General features: G+C 40.9%; 2 protein-coding genes across 2 annotated transcripts in view; one reads left to right on the top strand and one right to left on the bottom strand.

The window, feature by feature from the left end:
- The window catches only part of fndc1 (fibronectin type III domain containing 1), a 33,313-nt gene extending 33,188 nt beyond the window's left edge, over positions 1-125 (bottom strand). Inside the window, exon 1 of the mRNA XM_070849130.1 lies at positions 53-125. Within this exon, the coding sequence (XP_070705231.1) occupies positions 53-125 (73 nt within the window). The remainder of the gene's footprint in view (positions 1-52) is intronic.
- Positions 126-4,081: 3,956 nt separating this feature from the next.
- The window catches only part of otofa (otoferlin a), a 71,707-nt gene continuing 55,453 nt past the window's right edge, over positions 4,082-20,335 (top strand). The window contains exons 1-2 of the mRNA XM_070848849.1: positions 4,082-4,163; positions 11,822-11,880. Coding sequence (XP_070704950.1) covers positions 4,082-4,163; positions 11,822-11,880 — 141 coding nt within the window. The remainder of the gene's footprint in view (positions 4,164-11,821; positions 11,881-20,335) is intronic.

The raw sequence follows: 20,335 nt of genomic DNA, 5'->3' as shown, positions 1-20,335 counted from the left end.
ACATTAGTGCAAATCGTGCACCTGCTCAGGTGGAAGAAAACAAATATTTTACCTGTCCACCCGCATCCTGGTGCGCAAAACGTGACGAATAGCGCCAAGAGCGTCCTGCTTGCGGCCAAAGCCATAGTGAGTGTGGAGCGCTACTGCTGCGGAGCGACGCACCAGCTGGACGCAGAGGGCTGGGACGCACCAGCCCTCCCCACCCCACCCCTCTTTATGAAGGGACTGCTGCTCTTCACCGTCAACTTGCTGCTTCTTTAACTCGGCAAAACACTTTCAAAAATCAATAATCCATAAATCTGAAAGTAGTGATCAGTAAGTAAGCATTTAAACCGTGAAAGAGATTGCTGTCTTATGTATATCTGACAACTTCTAGATCAATGTTGATGTGTTCAAACAACATCTTTTATTCTTTACCAATGTAGCTCAAGTGTATACTTCTTCAGACCTTTAATCGTGCCTGCAGGGTGTCTTTGATTTTTCGATAAAATAATGAAATAAAACTGACAAAATGTCTCCCTCTTCAGGGAAAGGCACTGATTGAATCCAAAAACTGTGGGTCTGGTAGCAGGTGGAGGGAGAAAAAACAGACTGCAGGGTGTAAACAATCGATTAGTGCCAGAATGATTCAGATCTGTGGTTTTGAACATGCTGTCCGTGTTCAAAAACCACACCTACTCCTCCTGAGTGTGTTTACTGTTTAAGAGTGGATGATTTTTCTACCATTTTCTGAGTTGTTCTTTAGAAAACCACAGGAATGTTATTCTTGTGGTAGCTGCTTATCAAAAAAACCTTTTTTCATAAGCATTTGGCTTCCACCTGTCTGACTCCTGCAGACCTGATTAAACATTTCCATGACACCACCACTTCTCCAGGTGTGAGAGAGCAGGACTGTGGGCCAACGGTGAACAGTTACATCCATGTTCCAAACAATTAGTTTCACCACTAGATGGAGCAACAAGCTGCGTTTTTAAAAGAAGTGGAACCCGTTTTGCTTGAAGGCAGGATTTTTGAAAAGAACTGGTGTTTTCCTGTTACAGGAGCAGAAGTGAAGTTTTGCCTACAATTCTAACAGTAATAGTGCATGCCTAATGTAGTCATCTCGCCTATTTGTTTTTGGATGATTTTGTGCTCCAGTGAGGCTCAAAACAATTTTGTGCAGAATCAGATAATGAATGAGGCCTCTGTTAATGATAAACATTTGTGATGGTACAGGGTTTCTAAATTCAATATTGTTGAAACTGAAACTTATTTCTAATTCTAATATTCTAATTACTTTTCCCACAGTTATTATCTCATATTTCCTGCTGCTGTGGACATTGTTGCAGCACTTTTTGCATGCGAGAGAGAGCAAACATCCGACCATTGACTTCATAACTCAGAGGTTAATTTATCTATAATATTCTCAACCATACTACAAGAATTCACTCTTTAACTTCATCTGAATGAAATGAATCTATCTATCTATCTATCAATCTATCTATCTATCTATCTATCTATCTATCTATCTATCTATCTATCTGTCTGTCTGTCTGAATGGGCTCTTTAAGCAACATCAAGTGGCAAAAGATGGCTTTATTCACTTGTCTGTATGTGGTTTTACTGCAGACCAACATCTCCCTCTGTTGGCCAGGACCAGGTTTCAATCGTCACTTATGAATGAATGCAACGCCTGAGTCTGAGGAGGTTAGAGGGAAATTAGGGATTCAAAATATTGGCCAGGTTTTCATCACACAAGCCATAAACTTTATACAATCTCTGCCCGTAGAAGCATAAATACATAAATTCATTACTGGTCCTGATTGAGACTCTAGCAGCCTCTCTCTCTCTCTCTCTCTCTCTCTCTCTCGCTCACACACACATACACACGCTACTGCAGCAGTTTGTAGTGCATGCGTCATCACAAAGCATAATACATTTTTGAACTAAAAAACATCTTATCTAAGCAGATAGTTGTCTCTTTCAGTCAGTGCCTGAAAGCCAGCGCAATGTGTAGACACTGTCACTCATTCACACGCATGCACACACACATGCACGCATGCACACACACACACGCACGCACACACACAGTAGAGGAGAGAGAGGCTTCAGCCAGCTCAGTATAGTAAGTAGAAGGTGTCCTATCTTGTTATACAAATGCCTCAGGTTATTTGGTCCCGCTATAATTCCCAGAGTGACGTGACAAGATGTTTGTGATGAAACAGGTCATCTCTGCTGATATCCTGTATCAAGTCAGACTGCACATCCAGTTGAGTTTATATGAAACGTAGTAAAGCAAAATGAGTTTTGTGTTCTAGTTCTATCCGCAGTTTTACTTGATTTCTTTTGTCATTTTGCCATTTGCCATGCTAATGGCAAATGGCAAATGGCAAAAATAACAAGGGGCTACATTAGGCAGTTAGGCAAAGGAGTGGTCAACTTCAAACATACATACAGTCTTTTACGTCTGCTGGCTCTGCTCCTTTGGGTTTTTCCATGTACAGAGATGAACGAGCTCTTTCATTTCAACATTGTCTTCCTTGTGTGATAGTAGCTAAAAACAAGGGTGGTTCAGTGAACAGAAACACCAAGCTTTGAGGGAAAATTGCTGCTAGACGCTCTGTAGATATACATTCAGTTGCCACTTTGTAGTCTAATGCAACAATCCTGCAATAAATTCACTTCAACGGTTATAATGATCAGTATTTGTTGAAGCTGTTGTAGAGAGGTGTAGATTCAACTGTGCGATCATGTTGGAGGATGTAGTGTGTGGTGCTGTTGGACAGTTTTGTATTTGAATTTGAACCCGTTTAGGCTCAACTACTGTCAAAGTGTCAGGCTACACTACACTGTCACACATTATATGTATTTTTGTCTGAGGCCATTCTGAGCAGATGATTTGAGTCCTATCTGACAGTCAGTTCCATATCTTGGCAGGTCCAATAAGCGGTGCTGATGGCCTGAGTGTGATGTTGACGACCAGGAACATCACAGTGCTATCAGAGGCCTTCCTGCTGCCATCAGTGTGACTGTGATACTCATGGAAACAGTGAAGAAACTTGCAGCATCTTTTGTTTTTTTTACTTGTTTCAAAAGGCACAGTCATGGCATACATTGAATCAAAAGTTCTCCTGAAATCTTGCTTATTTTTCATTTTTCCTCCCAGGGGAGCCCCCCAGGACCCTGATTGATTCCTGGATCTGTTTTAAAAACTCTTGGCACAGCTGCTTCCTGCTGGTCTTTCCTTGTAACAGATACATGGATTACAGCGCCTCAGCCAGCAGGTAAAATATGGCTTCTGTGGTTCTTTACCAGAACAGAAAGAAAGACCACCTTCTCATCTCATCTCGTCTGACCCCTGACCTTAGCCTTCCTTATCCAGAAAAAGGCAAGGGCAACTGGAAAATGGGTTGCCTAGCGACTGCATTTTACTCAACATCTGACCTTAAGATCAAAATCTAATCCTACAATAAGTTCTAAGTCTTGGAAGAAGTATTAAAAGAGAAGTATTTGCATTTAACTTCTGTCCATAGAAAATGTAAACCCATATGAATATTACACAGGGTGACTTTATGGAGCAGTCCATCCTTTATGAGTCTACTGTAAAACAGCTGAATGTATGTCAGAATGTTAAATTATTGACCAGGCACTCTGCAGTGAAGATAAGGATTACAAATATGAGGTCATACAGTTTTTTTTCCCCAACCGAAAAGCATAGGGAGTAAATTTCTCTCAAATCGCAGGGCTACACTGATCCTCTACAATTACAGCATCCACCATATGAAGCCCACCCCCGCCCTTCCTGCACGACGGGGAGAGTAAAACCAAGTGCCAGCCCGGAGATGCGCGTCAGACCCAGCAGCCACCGCGCACGCAGCGAGAGAAATTATCAACTGGAGCTTATAATTAGTTCACTATTTCTGCTTGTGTTGAATAAAATAAGACAACAAAGTATTCTACATGCAGCCCGTATGGAAGACGATTTCTGTGTCCAGACGCAAGGAGAGGCTCACCTAAAGACCTTTAAGCACAGATTGCACCAAACCGGACCAAGTTTTTATCTGTGTGGAGTAAAATTACTCCCCCCGGCCAGTGTGGACTAATGATGGCTCTAATGGTTCACCTGAAGACGGTCGCTCACCTTCGGGGAAAAGGTGACCGGATCGCCAAAGTCACATTCAGAGGTAGGACGTCTTTAACTGCACCGTTTCTGTGCGTTCAGCCCGTGTGGTGTGGTGTGGTGTGATCTGATCTGATCCGTGTTAGACGACGTGATTGAAGATAATAAGCGGTCCTGTGTGCGTAAAAAGTTGGGAAAGCCCTTCTTGGATCAGTGGTCGCGCTGCGCTCCGATGTTCCAATGCGCCTTTTTTTTTAAAACATCCAAATAAAGAAAACTAGACTATGCGATTTAAAATTATGCTACACAAAAATCCAACCCTTTATGAGAGTTGATTTCATCATTTTGCGCTTGTTATATAAGCATTTGGCATACTCCCTCATTGTGCCTCCTCACTTCTTTTAAAGTAGAACAGAAACAAACTGTATGAGAAATAAGACACCCATCACAGCTATTACATCCAGTCTTCTCTCAGCTTGAATATGAATGATCAGAATAGTAACTATTTACAGTAGCCACCAAGAGAAAAAGCAGTGTGTGGTTCTCTGTTACAGTGACATCACAGTGATTTCTCATTACTGTTCATTCACTTGATGTTTCCATGAGTAATTTTACTCATAAAGCAAGAAGAGGTCAGTAGGCTACAACTGACTGGCATTGATTACTGAGGAGGGTGTTGGAGGTGTGTGTGTGTGTGTGTGTGTGTATGTGTGTGTGTGTGAGGGGGGAGGGGTCTCATCTATCAAACCTTCTGGGTAATTGCCCCTCCAGTAGTTCTCTGGTGCTACGAAGCTCCTTCGGGGGACATCATCCTCCACCTCCCCAGCCGGTCAGAGGAAACAGGAGTCACTGTGGGATTGGAGGGAGTTCAGTGGATTTATTCATCGACATCGTTCCTCTTTCTGTGTGCATGTGTTTGAGAGAGAGAGAGAGAGAGATAGGGAGAGATAGATAGACAGGGAGGAAGACAAGAGGCGTGTGGTGTTTCAGAACCTTGGACAGCGATCAGTCCACTCTCTCACAGGTGTCCACTCCCAGCTGATCTCTGATGAGACCGCCGCTGTCAGCATCAGGACTGTATAGGATGTTACAAGACCACCACCCCGTCTTCCTCTCTTCACTGCTCTCAGTGTGTGTGTGTGTGTGTGCGTGTGTGTGTGTGTGTGTGTGTGTGTGTGTGTGAGTGCACCAGAGAGAGGGTGGGTTTCAGTGTTGTGCTCTGTGCCGCAGTGAATTCACCAGGGTCCTGATATTACATGAACCGTGACATCCAAGTCAAGGATTAGACGGTCTGCTCTTCCCCCCATGGTCCAACTGTCAGCACAGTAGCTGCAGTTCAACTGTTTTTAATTTCAAATAGCCAAAGCAATGGTGTGTGTGCGTGTGCTTTTTTTTTTCTACCCCATTTCTGCACAGATTCAGTCAGAGCTAATTCACATCCTGCAAAGTCCACACAAGTGACTGTCACAGGTTTTTACTCACATCAAATTCGATATATGACACATACCACCAATTAAAAAAAATTAAAACAGTTTGAAACATTTGTAAACAGCAGTTGCCATAAAAGGTTTGTAAAGACCTAGATTAGCTTTACACATCTGCAGGGTTAAACCGGTGTCACACCATATTCTGTGACCTGAATAGGAATTTTGAGCTGTATTGTCGCTGTAAAGGTTTTTGTCACAGTCTTTATTTCAATAAGAACGGATAAAAATGGTGCCCCCATGGTGTTTAGAAAGGGTCGCACATTTTGATAGCTTTGATAGCCAGAACTTTATATAGGTTTTGGTTGACTTTTTTTTTTTTTTAAGTATGGAGTGTAATATTTCAATGCTTGATTTTAAAGTAATCCAAAAGTATCCAGATTACATTTTCTTGGATTATTATTGGATTACATTACTCATTACAAACATTACATACCATGTAATTTGTATTCAGTAACTGACCACATGTCAAATTAATCTGACTGAACCCAGACTGTTGGTCTTTTTCATCCTGTGGTAGCCCACCACACAATCTGACATCTGACATAATCACTCTGGTATCAACACTGTTTGGCAAAACAAAGATGACATAAAAAGGAAATAAAATCCTTAGCAGAGGCAAATACAGCTGAATTTCCTGGTCAGGAAACACTTAATGGGGTGTAAGTGGTGATTTCGGCCACTAGGAGGCAGCGGAAACAACAACACCTGCATGTCGTCAGCTTTTAAGGTGATCTGGCGAACTTATTAGCAAACAGCATCTTATTTATCAACACGTCCAGCCGACAGAGCAACATTACGATTAACTTGAAGTCTTGTGTTTGTCCGCCTGATGAATGTGAGTCTCATCTCTCTCTCCTTGTAGCTCTGTTTTCCATCTTCAGCATTCAGCACAGGTGGGTTAAGCTAGCATAGCTAGCTAATTTAAGTTAATTATCGTTAGCTATCCGTCTCTGTAAAAGAGAATTAACTGACGATACTTGAAAAAAAAAAAACTAGAAGACTTATTTTAAAAAGCACTCACCACTGTTCAGACGGTAATTTCCCACCTCCTAAGTCTCTCCTTACCTCCTCAATGGAAAAAAAAATATCTCAACCTGCAAAAAAAGTCCGTTTCCTGTCGAGGGCGCTGACTGGCCGCCATGTTTGTTTTGAGCTTGAAACAGAGTCGCATCTTGTGGACACAGTTTTGTAATCATACAACAAACGCAATATTGCTATTTTGGATTGTGACAACAGATTTCAGAACAAGTGTACCTTTAAGTGTTTCTCCAGCATCGTGGGTTTATTCGGAGAAGTTGATGGTTACCTTTGTGGCTGCAGTGTAAGCTAACTTTCCCACTGAGGAGGCACAACCTGGAGCTAGTGCTGAGCCGGTGTGTCTGAAAATCAGAGAGGTTTCACAGCCTTTTCGCTGAAAACGTCGCTAGTTGTGGGCCAAACGTCTTAACAATGAGCTGAAACTATAACAGCTTTGTAAAGCCAATGGTAGCTGAATATTCAGGTGATATTCAAGTCTCCATATCACATCACTGTGAGCAACCTCATAGGAAATATGTTACAGTGTGTCCTTTATTCTCATGTCATTCATTTAATCACATCATCTGACTATGAAATATATATAAGACCCATATACTAGTATTGTCCCGTTCTTTCATCTCCTTATAGTTCATATTATCCTGACTACTATGTCTCTGTCGCTTCTGGAAGGTATTATGAAAGTGGCTCATTATTTGGCAAGATAATGTGAGTGAAAAGCCTGGGATTTAATTGAAAAAGAATGAAGTCACTTCATCTGAGCAGCCAGGAGTAAAGTGTGTTTTGATATTTATGGGTCATTAGATAACAGAGAGCAGAGAATTACAGGAAAGGTGGGCGGGAGAGAGCGCAGTGCAACAACCGATATGAGCTGGGATCAAACCCATCGTACCCTGAATCATCCCACCATATGATTAGTTTCATTTAGGAAAAAAAATCAGTTTTTAGTTGAGTGGTAGCTCAGTATTTTGTTACATAATTGGAAATTAGCAATTACTTTGTGGCAGATGGTAAAACCATTTTAAATAGCAGAAGTTTTATAACCCTCTTCGAATCCAAAAAATAAACCACTTATCTTCTTCCTCTCTTCAATCGTTCTTTTCCCCATAATAACATTTAAAATCAACCATTTACTGAAGACATAATAATCTGTATTTTTATTACTGCCGATCCCAAAGTTGATGTATGTTGTGTGGGCAGTTTTTTTTTCTACTCACAGCATTTGTGTCAGTCTTATGACACCAGCTTCTTAAACTGCTGCAGGCTTTCCAGTCACGCTTTTCTCTGCAGATTGGCAGTAGAGCTTCCTGAGTGCTCTCAGCTCAAACAGCTTCCTGTCTGGAGAGGAAGAGGTCTGCCAGGAAGCCACAGCCCCCGAGTGTGTCAAATCATACATGACCCCTACAGAGGCTGGTGGGGAGAGCACACCAGGCGACTCCACATGTTATGTCTGACGAGGAAAGAGGCCTAATGTGGTGTCTAATAACACACACACACACAACCAGAGTAATCCAGAATCAAACATCAAGCAAAATAAAAGCCATAAATCAGTGAATCGATTTGCAGTCAAGGCGTAATATAAAAAAGCAATAAAGAGTGTAGAGTTCCCTGTCTTTTCAGGCTAAAACGGGTTCATTATTATCTGACACCGTTTACAGTGAATAGTGTTCTTCAAAGGCGACGCATCAAAACTTAATTGTCTGTGTGACAAGTCTTTGAAGAATCCTTGCTGTTATCTATAAGTCTTAGCTTTATCAAAGAATGACACTCCAGCTCTTGTTTCGTACAGGCTGAGCCTCTGTGCACTAACGCACGCGCTATACATCAGAATTCAATTAGAAATTAAGACATTATCTCCACTTTTAAGATATTCCACCCCAGCTTGCCTCTTTCGGTCCCACTCTCTTCCTCTGCCTCTCATCAAACCCCTTTTTAACTCACAGATACTTAACATCCGTGCTGCTGCTTCTACAGTTTGTTTGTCATCTTTAGAACTCCAAATCTTCAATTTTCTCTGGCCTGGAACAGCATTATGTGCCATATTCTTTATCCTAAACACACCATTTAAATTCTGTTTCTTCCCTCTAGCACATTGAATCTCTTCTCTTCACATCCTCCCCTAGAGCAGACATTTACTGTGTGTGTAGTTTGAATTGCTGTACCTATTTGGGATGTACACCATCTCTTGTTTGACTCGGAGGAAAGGAAAAGGAAAAAAGAAAAAATTTGAATAGCTGTATTGCAAAAGCAAAGATATGATGCTCAGAGACGTATAGGAACACTCTGATTACTGACCACCACTGACAGTAAGGCAGAATAACAAAATGCTTTCCATTTTTCTGTTCTACACTCGTTCTTTTCTTCTGTTGGTCCAGGACAAACCAAAGGAAAGCTAAAAAAAAAACCTGTGCTCCCTTAATTTATGATGGCTTGTGTCTGTCTTAGTGTTCTCTGTGCGTCTGATTTGCTCTTTTCATCTCAGTCTCATCTCAGAAATAAAAATGCACTCCCTGTTCCTTTTCTTTTGTCCACCACATGTCGACTCCTTACTCTGCTTTCAGTCGCATTATTTCTCACTGTTTCCACCAAGGCCAAACGGCAACCTGATCAGCAGAATGTTGTTGTAGTTTGCTGTGAAGCACCTTACATAAGTTTCACATGATCTACTTTTTTAAACCCACGTCTGTGTTAGATGAAAACGCTGGCGTGACAGCGATGCTTCTGTTTTGAATAATGTAGGAGGAATATTGTCTCTCTCCCTCTCTTGCATTCAAGTGGTGTTTATATTTTTAAAAAAATGTTTCACATAATGTGGGTTTTATAAGGTTGCAGAGAGTGGGAAGTGGTGGGAAAGACAGATTGGAACGCTTGTGACAGATTATGAACTAGAGTCAACCCAAGAGTCAAATTATGTAGGATTATGTGGAGACAAATGTATTTTCAGTTTTGCTTTTGCATAATTGTGAGTTTGTCTAATCTCAGGTTGTGTTTGCTCTCTGAATGTGTGAAAGGATACTCTCTGCGTAAATAATGGTATTAATACATCAACGCCAGGCTGAATCTATTTCTTTCTATTCAAACTTATTATTACAGCCAAACTGACAAGGTCTTTAATTAAATTCATAGGTCCCTGTGTCTGCCAGTATGTACAGAGTATGAATGTATGCCAGTACACATCAGCTGTCTACATGCACCCAAACAAACATCAACTCCCACACAAAGCCTCAAATACACAAAGCAAACTACTGCAACAAAACAGAGCGCACGCAGCAGTTTGATACCATTCATGAGCATCACAAAGCAGCCAGGTGAAGACCGGCGGTAGCACGCCTGAGTGACTCGGGTTACTGTACAGTCACTGACTCTCTGCCCTGTGTACAAGCTTGAATACACACTGCAGCAGATTATCATTTACCCAGCCAATAACGGAGACCAATTCTGTACATTCTGTTCACTTTCACTTCTTTTATGTTAATACAATTATGCTGAAGTTTTTTCCTGTTTCTCTTCTGTCGCACACTGAGTCATATTATAGCCATTTAATCATCTGCATTTCTTTTTCCGTCTCCTGTGGCTCCACACAGCCTGTCTCATTTGTGTGTTTTTAAGGTACTTAAGGCTCTCATTTGTCTATCCGCTGGCCTTTAATTTGACAAATGTAAACAGATTTTGGACAGCAATGGGAACATTTAAATGCTGATAAACGTCTCTCTGTGAATTGAGCCATTCATGTGTCTAACCTGTATCTGACAGTGGTGGAAGACAGAAAAAAGAAAGAAAGAAATCTTGAAGTAAAATTATTAAGTAAAAATAAATTAAGTGTAGGTATTAGTATCAGTGCAGGTCATGTTGGGTCATTGGCTTGTGTTCAGTCCCCTTCTTCCGTTTTGACAGATTTCCTGCTGACCTGGTCCAGGTAGGGCCGTTCCCAACTGTTTATCTAATATGGGGCAGGTTTCATACAATGACTTGTAGATAAACGCCGTTCAGGCATTTTCATAAACAACCATGCTGACACTACTGATGTGGAAAGTTGTGTTGAATTAGGATGGCGTCGGTATTAACCAAACTAGTATATTTTCGTTTAAGAAGATAAATAACTGCACTTAAAGCTTTTGTTGATAAGAAAGATCTGTTTGTCATACTTCCAACAGGATTTGATAACGTCCAATATTTTTTTGCTCTTAAGCATTCTGATCTTCCCTCCATGGAAATCATGGAGAGTTTCCAGACTTCGCATTTGAAAATTGGTTTGGTGAAGTGAGACTACAATCCAAAAAAAAATGAATGGCAATCTAATTCTGTGGTTCAATCGCTGCAACATCAGACACAGAATTAGAACTTCACTAGTTATCTAGAGTAGTGATTTTGAAGTGACACAGCGGAGTAGCTGAAAATAAAAAACTCCCAATGTGTTGTGTTTTGTGACAAACGGCTGGCTGGCTTGCTGTCAGTGAGCATGTGATTGCAAGTTCCTTCATTCTAGATGGCATGCTTCACGGGCTGTTTGAACATCAAAATGATCAGTTTCACATCAAAACTAGCCATATTGGTACAGTAAATGCTACTTTCTCTAACAATATGTTATGTGTATCAGTAGCCCGCTATATTACATACCATATAGTTTACCCAGTGCAGTCAGTGATGCCTGGTTGAGCCCATGAAATACCAGTGACTAAACAACAGAAGATTATCAGTTTAAAGTACCATCTCACTCTTTTTCAGTTCACCACGCCTGAACATTGATCACCATCTCACAAAATGTAGTTGAAGACTGTAATGATAATAATAGGAAATAATTAAGCTTGTCTTATTTTGCCTTGCACATGCTTTAGGGATCATGTGGTCATTCCGTTTCTGTATGCCTGGTGTCTTTAACCAGCTGATACAATGCATGGGTAAACAATTTGTTCCAGAATAGCCAGGATTGATGTATTTAATCATTAAAATTGACAAGATTTGTCCTGGACCCCCCATAGTTGTATCCAGTTTTCTCTCTCCACGCAATGCTCTCACAGTTTTACTCCTAACCTGTTTGCATTTCTGTTACAAGCTCTTAGGAAAAAATGACTGTGTGTTTATAAATTATATAAATTACCCATACAGAGAATCCACCCACTCAAACTGAACTTACAATGATTATAATGCAATTATTGAAAATTTTCCTGTTTTTAATCTCTTAATTCCTCCCACCTTCCAGGTCTGTCCTTCTTCAGCCGTGTGGCAGAGAACTGTGAGGAGGTGGCCAACTTTAATGAGGTCAGTGTCTTCATTTCCTCTGCCATATGCTTACCCACCTCGATAATAACCGACCAGCAATTATCTCTTAATAGAAACCGCAACCTGCCAGTCTCCACTGCAGATAACGAGGCTGTATGTTTTGTTAATGAACCTGGTGGTAAGTCAGTAATTAGTAGAAATTACAAAGGTAACAATTAGATTTTACCTTTGATGTGTATCCTGTCTTAGACTCAGGTGATGACATTAATACAACTCAAACTGAACAGCAGGACTTATCAGATAAAAATGAGTACAGGAAACACACACCTACACAATCTGGACTTCATTACTGTGCTGCTGCTATAAAGTTGATTGCTATTGACTAATCTATTCATTTGAGTGGCGCTTGCAAAAAGAAATTTCCACAAAGTTCAGTTCTTGGCATTTAGTGCATGAAAATAGCTTCTGTGAAAACACAGTGTCAAAGGTGCATTAACATATGAGTAAAGAAGATCAGGTGTGGTTTTCAGTCGGCAGTTTAGTAGGTTCAGTAGGCAACTCATAAATGTAGCTTTTTGTCATATTTGTTGAAACTATATCCAAGTAATGTTTTTAAAAAATATCAGGTTCCTTTGGCTCCTCCTAGCGCTTCTAGAGCCATTTGCAAGAATCCACCGCGCATGAACTAAATCCAATCAGAGCAAGAACCCTAACCCTCAGTTAGCTTACAGTCACCATGGCAGGGACGATAACAGAAACGGGGATTTATTTATCTCGTATAGTGTGTAACTTTTAATGGATCATAAATATTGGGTATGGAATTAATGTGCTGATGATCTGGCTTGAAAATGAGACCAAACTTTCTGTGGAAGGCCATAATATGACTTAAAAGGTGACTTCTTTAACCTCACTGAATGCCTTTTGCTTTGTGATTTAAGACTGAAGCAGTTGTTGAACACTTGCAGCCCTTTTTAGCTGGTTAAAAAGTGGGAAGACAGCAGTCTATGACGGTATACAATAGTCAATCAAATATCTTGAATCTTGAATGTCTATGTCTTTGAAAAATTGTGAATCATAGCAACCATGAGAGTATGTTCTGCATACAGAGATAAATGTGCACAAAAATATTACGCCGATTGGTTCAGTAGTTTGAGAGATTAGCCGCGGACAGACAGATACATGACACACATGGCCAAACAAATGATCCCCTCCAGGTGTAATGAAGATAATGAACAAATATATAGCTAAAATATGGCTGGGCTACAGTCACTGTAAAACTAGCTATGTGGAGTATAGTTCATGTTTCGTTCGTACCATTGAGTACATCATATAAATGGCCTTTTCAGTTGCTATGGTTACCAGCCTGGGCATGCATGACAGCCCTCTCTGTGTTGATGGGCTTTTGAGGCAGGAACATCTATTACTCAGATTAAAAGAATCTAGTTACTATATAGTTTGAATCGATTTGGTGTCTCTGTAATCTTCTCTGTGACCTTACCTGGCATTGTGTCATTGAGTATGATAAGATAGTAACAAGTCTTTTACTGAGGGGCCAGGTCAGCTAGCTACATGTAGGCCACACTATTTCCTGCATTGGCACTCAACATTGGCATTGCATGCAAATAGAATCATCCAATATGGAGTTAATACCAAAGATACTGGACTGCACACAGACGCATATCCAGTCAAACCCAGGACCTTCATGCTATGACAGTGCTTACTGAGCCAGCCAAGGATCACGTCTCATCACCTAATTAATGCTCTAACCCAAAATCTTAATGATTCTCGCTTGCAAATAGCCAATGTCCTGGAAAGTGTCTCCTAATGGCCTCCTCCTATTCACTAATAGCCAATCAGGGTCTGAGAGGCGAGGCAGAGGTAGCGGCCTCCACCCATGCATGACGCTGAACACTTGCTCTGTTGTAATTAAACTAGACATTCCACACTCCCCTGCTGTAATGAGGACGGTCTGGTTCCCCGAATAGCGCTTCTGCCAGAGCTAGAAGTTCTTTTCACTTCTATTAACTAAAAAAAAGTTTAGTGCAAGTGACCTTTTGATTTTTCATGAAGTTCAGGAAATTACTTTACTCTAAGCAACAGCACAGACCTGAGTAAGCCTTCCAGAACCTTGCGGATTTCATTGGATCCCCTCTGGCGCTGGTTGGTCAGTCTCTTTTCACTAACACTGCTGTGGGATTCTGGGAAATGTTCCCAATAAGATTCCTGCAGGCTCCTGTCACAGCGAGAAGCCAGTGTTACAATGGATTCAAATGCAAAGAGTCATGTAAGAGAGCAGAGGGAGGAAATAAGAAAGATGTGAGGGTGTAGGGATCAAGACAGAAGGGCTGGAGGAAAGTCACGCAGAGCCAAAGCAAAAGAGACACAACAGAGGTAGGGGATAAAGTCAGGGAATTAAATTAGGAAAACAAAGAAAGAGAGCCTCAAATACATACAGTGCCTTCCCAGAGGAGGTTTGACTTTTTTTCCCTCTCTGAGCTGCTTGCTTTTACGAAGGAAAATATTTTCCTTTTGACAGAGTGCTGTTTCCTTTGCTGACAGCCAGGGCGTTTGTTTTCAGTCTAATCAGGAAAATGGCTAAATGACTGTACACATTGGCCAGTTTCATAGTACGTTTCTCTCTCTCTCTCTGTCTCTCTCTCTCTCTCTCACTCACACACACACACACAAAAATGTTGTTTTTGTTGCATCAGGTGTGCACGGTAAAAGAGAAAAAGTAGATAAAAGGGAGGACAAATGTGTCAGAAATATTTCCAATGATGCATTACATCATTCCTGAGGCCTGACTGCAGTAACTGGTATAGAGCTGCGGCTGGCGCTGATATGTGATCCTTTGTGACAGTCTCACCCGATGCTCTCGTCTCGGTCCTGTAGTGCAGGGTAGGTCGTTAGCATCACTCAGCATCAATGAAATGTCCAGGCTTTCCTTGGTACAGCTTGTACTTCCAGTAGTTCCTGAGCCTGTGTATATTTGTGTGTGTGTGTGTGTGTGTGTGTGTGTGTGTGTGTGTTGCATGCTGCTGGTGCCCATGCACTGTCTCCTAGCCACCCTCCTCACCCCCCACAAACACTTGAGCAAATCCTCATCACATCCTCCTCATGTGACATCCTCCTCATGTGACATCTTCATCCTTAGCACTGGAACATTTGCATGGCTCAGTAAGCTCACTCCAGCCTCAGGAGTTAAGGGCCATTAACATAGAGTTGTGTGTCTTGTTGCTTTATGCATGGACTAGCAGGACGCCTTTGAACTAGTATGCGGATAGACTGGATGGGGAATCTGTATTCATTATTCATTCCATGGTGGGATTTGGCTTTTAGCTGCAGTGCACCAGGGCTTCCCCCTCACTAGTTAGACATAACTGGAGCAAAGAACAGAAAGCCCTGCAAGTACTGTATGTGGCCACAGGGTTCACTGAGTATGGCCCTGTATATACAGCTACTGTATGTGTGTATCTGTCACTGCCAATGTGTATGCAAGAGAGACAGGGCGTGTGCAAGAATTTGATGAAAAATATGTTTTGTTAAGTTTACAAACGAGATGTCAAGAAATTCGAACTATACAGACAAGGCAAGGGGAATTATTATGCAAACATAATGAGTGCAAGGATATTTCCTCTACACTAGCTTCCAGCTGCTGCAGCCCTAGAGTGTACCACAGTCTGACTTTTTAATGAGAGTCTTGGAGTTGTGTAACGCTAAATTCTGAAACCTATGACTTTTTATGGCTTTAAGACATTGTGTACTCACGCCTACACTCAGCGCCGGTTTATTAGGCACACCTAGCCAAACTAATGCAGTCTAATACAACAGCCCTAAAATAAAGCCTTCCTAATAATGTGCAGGTTTTTTTGAGAGTTCTTTAGAGAGGTGTAAATTCAACAGTATTGTGCTACACTGGTAGATGTTATTAAAAATTTTTTTGTTCGTATCAATGAGGGCAGGCTAAATGACGTCCATCGGCCCAACCCCGCCCGGATGTGTTACCTAAACCCAACCACACAACAGAGTTCAGGATATGAACTCTAACCGGTGCCGTCATAGTCCTGTGCTTTGTACACCAACCGGCCGCCTCAAACATGCTCTGTCAGATGCAGTACAAAAGCATAGAATTACCTCAGCAACAAAAATAATCCAGGTAGCAGTTACAATTAATGACAAAACCTAAATTGTAAAATAAATTAGCAGTATATAAACGCATTTTCTAGGGGAGAAGATTTGCTTTGCAGTATTTTACCTCTGATGGCCTCACCGGCAGACCAGGACTCTGAAGTCAAGGGAGAGCTGTGGCTAACCAAAGAGAGCAGGAAGAGACCACAGCGAGATCACTTCCACAAAACTTGGTAATCAAATTTGGGAAGTTAATGGGCTCGATTAAGGCGTATCTGCTATGTGAGAACACACTATATCACTGTCAGAGTGAGGTTTTTAAACTAATACACATCATACACAGTAGCTCAGGGTTCATGTCCAGTAAGTGAGGAGGTCATATTTCAGCTAAGGCTTTACTTACCACTTGACCACCAGTATGGAGAAGAGGTGTAGCAGTTGCCTCTAGACTGGACAAGCTGCAATAGAATACTGCTGGTGCTAAAAATACTTTATGAACTTCCCCAGTTTTTAAGATTCAGGGCTGCTCCAGGGAGGTGCTTTTCTGTCTCTGAGTATACTGAATAAATGATGATCTGAGCAGAATATTTTCTTTGCCCACTCAGAGTTGGAGGCTGAAAAATTTAATTTTAGCGGCCAAAACGAGCACAGTGGAATCCATTGTTTGTTGCATATTAACTGTATTGATCCTTAGCTGCTAATTTTTGATTTTTAGTGTGCATCAGTGTTGTGGATTTAGAATGGCCAAACAGAAGTGCGTTGATATTACAGACACATAGGTGTGCACACAAAAACATAATTTCTGTAGGGAATGCTGTATGTTTACTTTGTTTCGTGAGCCCTTAGGAGAAGAAAAATATTTAAGTGCCTATTTCTCTTGTGCTCTTTCTGTGTGTACCCATGTGCATCAGTTTGTAACGTCTCTGATTTACAGAGTCCCTCTCAAGAGTGACACGGCGTCAAACACTGGCACAAAAATAAATTAGACAAACTAAAGCAATCCACAAAAAATGTCTTAATTAAATGTTGATTAACTCAATAATGGTTTGTGCATCTGAAGCACAGCCCAGTGAGTCTACAGCCATGCTATGAAATTGCATTTTAGCATGCTAACATGCTCACATTGACAGTGCTTACACATTGATCTTTAGCAGGTATAATTTTTTACTGTGTTCACCATCTTAGTTATATATATAACTAAGATATATTTATAGGTGTTAAGTCAGGGGATATCCAAAGTCAGTAAGATTCATCCTATAGACACCATGAATGTCTCAACAAAATTTCATGGCAATTCATCCAATAGTTGTTGACATTTCGTAGCTTGGGCTGACTGACAGACTGAAGTTGCCATTCCTAGAGCCATGCCACTAGTGTGGCTAAACACTACTCAATTTAACATCCGACATGTGTCTGAGTGAATTTCCACTTCTTGAGACATCCTGTTCAGAAACTAACTGGGATGAAGCCAAAGAGATTTTCTTGCAGTCCAAATGTTCAAATAGATGAGACCTAGGGATGTTTGGTTTGTATATAAGGGCATGGTTCTGGTGAGCAGCAGGTGAGAAATGTAAAGCTGTAAGCCATTTGGGGATATTGTTCTGTATAGCTGTGATAAGGGGCATTGCAGTACCACAGTTTGGAGGTTTGTTTGTAAGAAACTTTGTTTTGCGGCAGCTCAGCTCTAACAATAACTGTTATCATCCTAGTTCACACTCTTTCTTTTCCTCCACAAATACAAGATTTTTGATTAATGAAAATACTAATAATGTTTAGTATTGTGCTTGTGCTGTTTGCAATAATAGGCACCAGATGAACAAAAGGTAGAGCATCTATTGTTAAAAAGAAAAATCCTTCTCAGCAGAAATGTTTTTAATTGAGTGGTGAGTGTTATTTCCCAGAACAACCGTCTATTTTCAAGGAGTTGTAGAGCAGCTTACTTGACAAATGTGTTGTTCATTATCTCTGTACCATCTGTTCTTCCACGGCAGAAACTGTGGAACTAATTGCATTTTTATTAGAGTCCAGGTTAAAACAAAATGAGATTTCACTGAATTAACTGATCAAAAAGTCTCACCCCTGTCCACACTGCCAGTCAATCTCAAAGAGGAAGAGTTTAATTCCAAATTGAGATATCCAACGGTCAGCCTGCTGCAAGAATCATTAATAAATGTACTAATAACGTAATACAATATAATAATATACAAATATAGATATATTCTGTGTGAATGAAAGATTCTGGCTGGATTAATGTCAGTGTGTCTACACCCATCTGACAGATATTGTAAATTAGACTGAGATGAATGCAGAAACACTGGAGCATGCAGATAAAGTGACATCTGAGAAACAGAGCGGGAATGGAAATGAAATCGGGGATGGACAATCCGGATGGAAAGAGCAAATTGATGCTGAGTTGGGGTGGTGGTGGGGGGGGATTGAGTGGGTATGCATCAGTGTCAATGAATTGGACAAGATTGAGTTTCTCAGCAGAACCATCTTATCAGAGATGCTCTTTTATCTAGACTGTCAGACAGTGTTCGAGGGGTGGAAGAATTCTGGATCTTTACTCCACGAAAGCATTACATTGCAGTGCATTCAGAAGTTTAACACACAAAAGTACAATGAGCAAGGTATACTTAAATTATCAAAAGTAGCACATTTGCTCCTTTCAGTGGTTGTTAATATTATTTATGTAAGGTTTAGTAAATGTGCCCACCAGGCGCTCACCCGGGGGCCCCTTGCTGACTGTAAGGAGACAAAAAACTTCCACACAGACAAAAAATGGCTATAAATGATGCTGACACAAAACTCGAAACAGACATAAACTGAAAAAGGAAAAAAACTGAAAAACTATGTCTGGCTCCTATAAAGGCACAGGCACTGTCTCACTATCTGTCCATTATATTACTGGATTAGATTACTGAATGACCTGTCAGTAGCATTTTAATGTTGTGGCTGGGTTTGGAGTTTAGAGTTTGAACTCATTTTGTCTGCTGTCTGTAAGGTAGTTTAATCAATAACTATTGAAACTAAGTAAATCGATGATAGGTTTTGTTTGTAAAATGTTAATCTGGATGTTAACTTGTAACTGTAGCTGTCAAATAAATTTAGTGGACAAAAGACCAACACTATGTATCTTCTGTATATCTTCAGTATTATTGTTCACAAGTACATAGGTTTTCTTTCAAATGACATATTTTGTCTTGTCAGGCGAGTGACTGTCCAGCATTTAATAATTTACCATTGCAGAGGCGGACTTTCACTTGTATTGTACACAACAGCAAATCCAGGATTTTCTCACAATCCTAAATATTGTGCAGCATATGGGGCCAGCCGGTAAAGCCTGCTGTAATGAGAAGGTAGCTTATAGTGTCTCTTTCAGCGGTCTAACCTTATCTCTTTTATCCTTTTGAGAATACATCTAAGCCTGCAAAATCTAACTGCAGAGGACGGATCATCAGAAGATCACAACAATCCTTTAAACTCAACACAAAAGACTACACACTGCATAAAGAATGCTCTTTCTGTAAATATAATATATTTTGCCCAGCCCTTGTAGTAAGTGAGTGAGAGAGATAAAACATTATATTATTCATAGTTAATCATAGAAGTGTTTTCATCCTCTGTGTCCATGGCAACAGTCATAAGATATCAAAGGATGCCAAGCAGGGGAAACTGAGGACGGCCTGGTCATCCATCTGCTCGCCACAATGCTACAGTGTGGGATCACAGCAGTAATAGCCGCTCTTCAGTTGAGCGTTTAGCCCCTCTGATGGACCAATGTGGCCTCAAGGCTTCCGGTTAGTAAGATCATACCTGTCACTTTTAATGAGCAGCCTCATTCCACCAACTACGCTGTGTATGGTACAGTGCTGAGGGTTAGAGGGAGATCTGGGAGTTCTTCAGAGAGGAGGGTCTTGTTTATTTTATACCAGTGCAGGGGTGACTGCACTTTTTTTTTTTATCCTTACAATCTGTGATACATTTTGATACAGCGAGTCAGACTGAATATAATAGTAGGCGCATTGCAGCAGTTTTGCATCAGTCACTGTTTTAGGCAGTGACTACTTGACAGCTTCCTGTCTGATCGGTGCAGAGCTATAAACTGTGAAAAACACAGGAAGTGTAACCTCACTTAAATGTGTTTTTAATTGAATGCCCCTGCACACCCTCACAGGTATTTTCATTTATTGTGGCTGATGAGACCTCTGCACAGACGTGGAGCTTTTTTACTAATGATAATGATAGAAGTACAATATTTCTCACCTTAAAGCTGCAGTCAGGCCAAACACTACAGACAGGGTTGTAAGCATAGAATCTGGTAGATAATGTGACTAACAGGCAAAGAAAAGCAGTATACAGTGTT

This window comes from Pempheris klunzingeri, chromosome 18, assembly GCF_042242105.1.
Source record: "Pempheris klunzingeri isolate RE-2024b chromosome 18, fPemKlu1.hap1, whole genome shotgun sequence".
In the NCBI taxonomy this organism is placed as follows: Eukaryota; Metazoa; Chordata; class Actinopteri; order Acropomatiformes; family Pempheridae; genus Pempheris; species Pempheris klunzingeri.
The sequence above is the reverse complement of the archived record's forward strand: the minus strand, read 5'-3'. Positions and strand labels throughout refer to the sequence as shown.